Here is a 7773-nt window from a genome sequence, read left to right as displayed (position 1 = left end):
TCGCTTTATATTCTAGTTCCAATGGTAGATGACAAGCCTTTCTAAACACCAACGCATATGGTGACATGCCTATGGGTGTCTTATAAGCAATCCGATATGCCCACAAAGCATCGTCCAGTTTCATGGCCCAATCCTTCCGTGATGGGTTTATCACCTTCTCTAAGATTGACTTGATTTCCCTGTTAGAAACCTCTGCTTGTCCGTTTGTTTGAGGGTGATATGCGATGGCGATCTTATGGATGAACATTATTTTTGATCAACAATTTACTAACAATGCGATTCACAAAGTGGGTTCCTTTGTCACTTATTATGGCACGTGGGGTGCCAAAACGAGTGAAGATGTTATTTTGCAAGAACTTAGAGACTATTGCCGCATCGTTTGCAATGCATGAAACAACTTCAATCCATTTGAAAACATAGTCAACAGCCAATAGAATGTATTTATGACCATTTGATGATGGAAATGGTCCCATGAAATCTATGCCCCAGACGTCGAATAGTTCCACCTCCAATATGATGTACATTGGCATCACATTTTTTTTTCTGAAATGCTTCTAGTGCGTTTGCACTTATCGCATTTCATGGACATTGAAACAGTACGCGATGGTCTCTGGAACACAGAGTCTTAATATCTGGTCTGGTCCCCTTTTGTAGAGATTTGGATCATCCCAGTAGTAAAATTTGCATTCATGAATGAACCTCTTCTTTTGATGGGATGTGTAGTTTTCGGGGAATTGTTTGCAAACCAAGAATTTGACAATATCTGCATACCTGGGTAGTTCTTCAATCTTAAGCAACTGCTCATCAGAAAATGAGGTGTTCACCTCGATTGGAAGCGATCCACTTCAGGATTCTCTAACTGCATTAAATGGTCAGCGACCTGGTTCTCTGTTCCCTTTTGGTCAATTATTTCCATATTAAATTCTTGGAGTAAGAGAACCCATCAAATTAATCTAAGTTTCACATCTTTTTTGGTCATCAAATATCTTATCGCCGAGTGGTCTGTGTGGACTATCACTTTTGATCCTAACAAGTAAGGTCTGAATTTTTCAATCGCAAAAATTACCACTAAAAGTTCCATTTCAGTGGTGGTGTAATTCGCCTGAATGGAGTTTAATGTTCTGCTAGCATATCCAATGGGGTCTAACATTGTTTTTACTTTTTGTGCCAAGACTGCCCCTATCGTATATCCGTTGGCATCGCACATCATCTCGAATGACTTTCCTTAGTCGGGTGCGATCAGAATTGGCGCTGTAGTCAAAACGTCCTTTAGTGTTTTGAATGCAGTGAGGCAATGTGAATCAAAATCAAAAGGTTTAACAGCTTCCAACAATCCATTCAACGGTCGAACGATTTTGGAGAAATCCTTCACAAACCTTCTGTAAAACCCCGCTTGTCCTAAGAAACTCCTCAAAGCTTTTACATTCATTGGAGGTTGAAGTTTTTCTATAGCTTCAATTTTTTCTTTATCCACCTCTAACCCATTCTTTGAAACCTTGTGCCCGAGCATAATCATTCTTTAAACATAAAATGGCACTTTTCTCAGTTCAGCAACAGATTAGTTTATTCACATCTTTTCAGTATTCTCTCTAGGTTTTGCAGATAGATTTCGTATGTTTGCCCATAGTCTGAGAAATTATCCATAAAAATTTCAACTGAGTCTTCAAGGTACTCGGAGAAGATTGCCATCATATAACTTTGAAACGTAGTGGGTGCATTGCATAGTCCAAAAGGCACGCGACGAAAGGCAAACATTGCATATGGACATGTGAACATGGTCTTTTCTTGATCCTCTGGTGTAATCATAATTTGGTTATAGCCTGCGTACCCATCAAGGAAGCAGAAATAGTCATTCCCCGCTAATCAGTCGAGCATTTGATCAATGAAAGGTAAGGGAAATGATCTTTCTTTGTCGTCGTGTTGAGTTTCCTGTAGTCCATACAAATCCGCCAACCTGTGACGGTCCTCATGAGGATCAACTCATTGTTTGCGTTAGGAACTACTGTCATCCCACCCTTTTTAGGAACACATTGCACGGGGCTGGCCCATGTGCCATCTGTGATAGGGTAGTGATAACAGGCAGAAATGCATGTTATTACAGTACTAAGTTATAAAACAATGTAGGTTTGTGTTGATAAAAATGTACAAGATTGTGTCCAAAAGCATTAAGTTCACAATATTGCGGTCGCATGCGTCCATCGCATGAAAACAGTTAACTTATGTATTTTTGTGCAGAATATGCATTGACGCAAGGTGAAAAATGCGATCTAAAGAAATCAATGACAGAGCGCATTGAGAGATTGGGTTAACGCAAAGCTATACGATCATTTGTGCTCGCGATTATCTGCTCAAGAAGGTTGCCGCATAGAGCCGGCGCATCATGGTGGGCGCATCTGGGTGAAAAGTATAATAAATCACGATGGGACAGAAAGCTGATGATCGTTGATTTCGAATGACGTTGACAAGCTGTTAACGAACTATTGTAGCAAGTACACTCAACTTTTCGGTGACAAATATTCGGCACATCAGACAGAGAACTAATGCCATCCCATCAGTGCAATCATAAGAGAGAAGAAGCCTTTCACCCCGAAGCTCTATAAATACCAGAGGCCACCTTCAGTGAAGGAGTTCGTTCAGTTAGATAATTCTTCTCTTTAGATAGAAGTAGCCTCGTTCTTAGTTTTTCTTTTATTTAGAAGGCGGAAGAGAAGAAAGTGAGATTGTACTGAGAGATCATTCTGGTTAACTTGGAAGAGTGCCGTAAGCATCGAGATCAGAGAGAGGGCCAACTCCTTCGGAAGCAGAAACATCTTTCGAGCAGAATAAAGTTAATAGTGTAAAAGCCTTGGGAGGCAAGGAATTGGTACCAGGCTCCCTATCATTATCTTTCATTGTCATTTTGTACTCTGAACTTATCTATAGAAATGGAATTTACATCTTTATATCTGTTCACTTTCTGTACATTACGCATGAGTAGCTAAATCTGTCGAATGGTTGAGAAGCACTTAGCGAGCATAACTGGGGATCTTCATTCTATGCGATTATCTTGTATTATGTATGTGTCATTCGTCTATTAGAGATACTCGATAGGTTATTCTAAGGATAGAATCTAGGCTTGAAAAAGTCAGGTTAGAATCTAGGCTCGGGAGAATCAGATTAGAAATGCATAACCAAGAGATAGAAGCTTAGGAATAAGTGTCGTTTGCTATTAACGCATCGCATGCATTCTAGAGATAGGTTATGATTGTATACAGTCACCTTGTTTTTGTGTGCATCTTGCATCATCGCATAGGCAAGAAGTAGTGACTTAGGAATATGCTCTATAGACATTATCGCATTCATCGCATGTGTCCTAGAATTAGAAGCCACCGCATTTATATTGGAAAATGATTTGCTGTCACATGAGTGTAGCATGATCGCTTAGTTCGAATGTATCCTCGGGAAACGCTAGCTAAAGACCTTCTCAAACCATTCCTCCATATACTCAGTGTATCTGTCGCATAATCAATCTTTTCTCAAATCCGCCGTATACTTTTTATACTTCAAACAACATATCAACCAACCATTAATTTATTGGTTACTGCAAAGCGATCCTTAAAATTACTACCGCATATTGTTTTCCTTAGTCCCTGAGTTCGACCCTGGGCTTACCAGGAAACTTAGTAGGATTTATACTTGGATTCTGCTGAGAAAACTTATTGCACAACATTTGATGATTTCTTTTTAACAACCTCTTTCATCACAGGGTTCAGTCTGCATTGGGGTTCTATCGAGTCTTTCTTGTTTTCTTCAAGCCGAATTTGATGCATGCAATACATCGGGCTAATACCTCTGATGTCTGCGAGTGTCCATCTGATTGCTCTAATATATTTCTTTAGAACATTGAGTAGCACAGTTTCTTTTTCTTTAGGTACCACAGAGGATATGATGATTGGTAAGGTTTCATTCTGGCTGAGAAATACGTACTTCAAGTGGGTTGGTAGAGTTTTTAGTTCCAATATAGGTGGTTGCTGTAAAGAGGGCTTCTGTGCTTTTCTTTCTTCATCCAATTTCAGCATTTCTTCATTCTTCAATATCTCTATTATCGCATGGCAAGTCTCTATGGATGTTGTTGCATCCTTTTTTTCTTCATTTTTTTTCCTCGGATTCCCAATCTTCAACGCAAGTGTGTTCATCATCGGAATCTGACGAGCCTTCCTCATCTGGGAACTTCATTGCCTTGATAATATTGAACTTGAGCTTTTTCCCATTGATGCTCATTGTGATTTCTATGCACATCTATTTGAGCACGACTAGTCGACAAGAATGGTCGTCCCAATATGAGTGGAACATCTTTATCCGCCTCATAATCTAAGATAATGAAGTCTGCAGGTAGAATCAATCTGTCTATTGTTACCAAGACATCCTTTAATTTCCTTTTAGGATGCACCAAGAACCTATCTGCGAGTTGAAGAGTCACCGTTGTGGGTGTTAACTGTCCTACATCCAATCTTTTGAAGATTGAAAGGGGTATTAAGTTTATGCTTGCCTCAAGATCGCATAATGCTTGATCAATATAGATTCCACCTATTGAGCAGGGTATTGTGAAACTGCCTGGGTCCCGCATCTTTGGTGGGATTATAGTATTGAATTCTTGTGTCAATGCCACCATGGTGAATCTTCCCATGCTTCTCTTCTTCGTGACAATGTCCTTCAAAAGTTTGGCTTACACCGACATTTGCTCTATTGTTTCTATGAATGGAATATTGATGTGTTTCAATATTTCCAGGAAGTGGTGATACTGACTTTCATCATTTTGTTTCTTTTTCAGTCTTTGAGGAAATGGAGGTAGCTGTACTTTCAATGTTTCATGGTCTGGAGGCTTAGAGGTGATCATATCTTCTGGTTCCATAGTTTTGGACTTATTTGACTCAGTCTACGATAAATGTTTCTTTGATTCAATCGCAAGTTGCTCATTTGACTCGGTCTTGCTAGGCTTTTTTCTGACTTCTATCGCCGCCTTTCCACTTCTTAGAGAGATTTCTTGGTAGTGTTCTTTCCTTGTATTCCCTAGATTGCGTGGAAGCTCAGTTGAGCTAGGCAATGTTCCTTGGGGCTGTCTCTTATACACATCTAGATGTGTATAAGAGACAGTCCTTAGGGTGACTGCTTGGTAGTGTTCTTTCCTTGTATTCCCTAGATTGCGTGGAAGCTCAGTTGAGCTAGGCAATGTTCCTTGGGGTCTGTTCTTTAACTCTCTAGCAATTTGTCCTATTTGAATTCCAAATTGCGGATGGATGTAGCTTGGTTTTGAAGGACTATTTCATTCTTTTTTATGTATTTCTTCAACAAGTTTTCCAGGGATGATGAGGATGGTGTATGAGAGCTACTAGCTTGCTGTAGCTATTGTCCATTAGTTCTATGGAAAAACCCTAGCGGTCCTCCCTCCGAGCCACAGACTAATTGCCTTGCTGTTAGTTGTTCTTCCAAGAAAAATTAGGGTGATTTCGCCACCCCAGGTTGTAATTGTTTGAAAAAGGATTGTTTTTGACAAAGTAGATTGATTGAGGATTTCGTGGACATTCCTCAAAAGAATGTGATTCTTCACATACAACACAGCTGGTGCTTGTTTGCTCTATCGCATTGAGTTGCCCATTTCGAGTTCCTGAATTGTTTATTGCGATGCCTTGCAACAAATTTATCATCGCATTCATCTGATTTTGTAATGATGCGATGACATCATTACTCGCATTTCCTTCTCTGGGCTTTGTTCTTGGATCGCTTTCTTGCCAATCTTCGTGGTTTTTTGAGATGCGATCAATAATGTTCTTTGCTTCATCATATGTTTTGTCCAGCAGACCTCCTGCTGCTGCCACTTTGGCAGCTGTCTGCGATGCGAAATTGAGTCCATGATAAAAAAATCTCCATTTGAAGGCAATTCGACAATCCATTGTGTGGGCGGTCGCATACTAGTCTCTTGAATCTCGCCCATGCGTCACTGAGCGATTCATCTTCTTCTTGTTCAAAATTGGTGATCAATTTCCTCATTCTGGCATTCTTTGTGGGAGGGAAATACTTCTTCATAAACTTTTCCACAACTTGCTCCCATGATGTTATTTGTCCTGGTTCGAGAGAGTAACCCCTTTTTCTTGCTTTATTGCATAGTGAAAATGGAAATAACGTGAGTCAAACCTCTTCTGGGGAAATATTAGGGAACACAAAAGTGTTGCAAATTTCAATGAAGCTTCGTAGAAGGGCATGCAGATCTTTACCACGCCGTCCTCCGAACTGCCTTGCTGTTTGTATCATTTGTAACATTACTGCCTTCATCTTAAACTTTGATCTATCCAGTGCTGGTCTCATGATTCCTGGGGAGAAATCATACAAGTTTTGTGACGCATAGTCTCGGATGGGTCTATTGCGATCATTTGGCAGTAGGATAGGATTTGCCATTACATTGTTTCATTTGCTACTCGTTCCTCTGGTTGTTCAACTATTCTGTGAATTCTTCCTTGTCGTTTACGTCTGTTTCTCTGTCTTTTGCGAAAAGTTTTTTTTGATCTCGAGGTTGTATTTGAGCTTAGGAGTATGTCCTTCGCTCATATGATGCTTGCCTCTTCCTTCATAGATGGAATGGTAATACAACAGAGGTTGAAAGCTGCAAAGATCTAAGAGGTTTGATGTTGGCGCACTCTATACCGTAATCCCTGGAAACGATGCCAAAAACTTGATTCATTAATTTATCATGTCATGTAGAGATGTGTGGATGCGATTATCTTACAAGTTTTCCTAACAAAGCCCAAGTATAAGCCTTCTTTGGTCCTGGTAAGTCCAAGGTCGAATGCAGGGATTACTAAATAGATATGCGACGGACTCTCTGATTCTATTGCAATGTGATGAAGAAGTAGATATTTAGGTGTTATAATGCGATGGAATTAAACGCGGAACGATGAAAGGGTGGTGTTGTAACAAGTCTGCGATGAAGGGGTTGAGAAGAGATTTAGCTAACATTTCTTAAGATTTTGTGCAAGTCATGCGATCATGCTATACACAAATATTAAGCATTACATTTCTCAATGCATAGTGCCACATTTTCTATCTTTAGAATGCATGCGATGCGTATGGAATGTAGCAGATAGAACTTATTTCTAAGTCTCTACTCTTGCTTATACGATCTAATCCGACTCTTTCAAGCCTAGATTCTGTCTTTAGACTACTCTCTCAAGTACTCCAAATGATGAATGATGCATACATAAGACAAGATGATCGCATGAAGTGCATAGCTTAAATCATGCTAGCTAAGTACTTCTCAACCCATTCACAAATTTAGTTACTCATGCGTGGTGTGAAGAGACTGAACATAAATTGAAATGAAGTTTCCATATTTGCAAATAAAGTGTTGAGTACAAAACAATAGATGAAGTGAGAAATATCAAGCCAGATAAGCAATGTCTTGCTTCCCGTGGCTTTTTACACTGTTCTTATCACTTCAACTCTTTTTCGATTTGTAGAATCTTGCTCTCGCAAGGGTCAGATGTCTCTTGTTCGTGCTGTTTTTCGGAAGTCTTTCGACCTCTCCGAAAATTAATTTCTTTTCAAGAATTCCCTTCCCTCGGCTTCGCCTTGCCTCCTCGCACTCCCCCTCTGGTTTGGTAACATTGGGTATTTATAGATTTCAAGGTGAAATAGTTCTTCTCACTAATGATTGCATGGATGGCCAGCATTAGTTTCCATACTCTATTGGGCCATCTGAAAATCACTAGAAGTTCAATGTATTTACAACGATATGGTCAT

At 39.8% G+C, this 7773-nt stretch overlaps 1 protein-coding gene and 1 non-coding gene across 2 annotated transcripts; one reads left to right on the top strand and one right to left on the bottom strand.

Moving 5' to 3' along the window:
- Positions 1-4198: 4198 nt before the first annotated feature.
- On the bottom strand, positions 4199-4651 carry LOC120073432. The gene has a single exon (XM_039026281.1). The coding sequence runs from the start codon at positions 4649-4651 to the stop codon at positions 4199-4201; it is 453 nt and encodes a 150-aa protein (XP_038882209.1).
- A 1272-nt stretch (positions 4652-5923) lies between these two features.
- Positions 5924-6030, top strand: LOC120074865. The gene has a single exon (XR_005481142.1). It is a non-coding gene; the product is annotated as a small nucleolar RNA R71 (small nucleolar RNA).
- The last annotated feature ends 1743 nt before the right edge of the window (positions 6031-7773 follow it).

Source organism: Benincasa hispida, chromosome 3 (assembly GCF_009727055.1).
Source record: "Benincasa hispida cultivar B227 chromosome 3, ASM972705v1, whole genome shotgun sequence".
NCBI classification, from domain to species: domain Eukaryota; kingdom Viridiplantae; phylum Streptophyta; class Magnoliopsida; order Cucurbitales; family Cucurbitaceae; genus Benincasa; species Benincasa hispida.
Note: the sequence above shows the minus strand (reverse complement) of the source record. Positions and strands in the feature narration are given on the sequence as shown.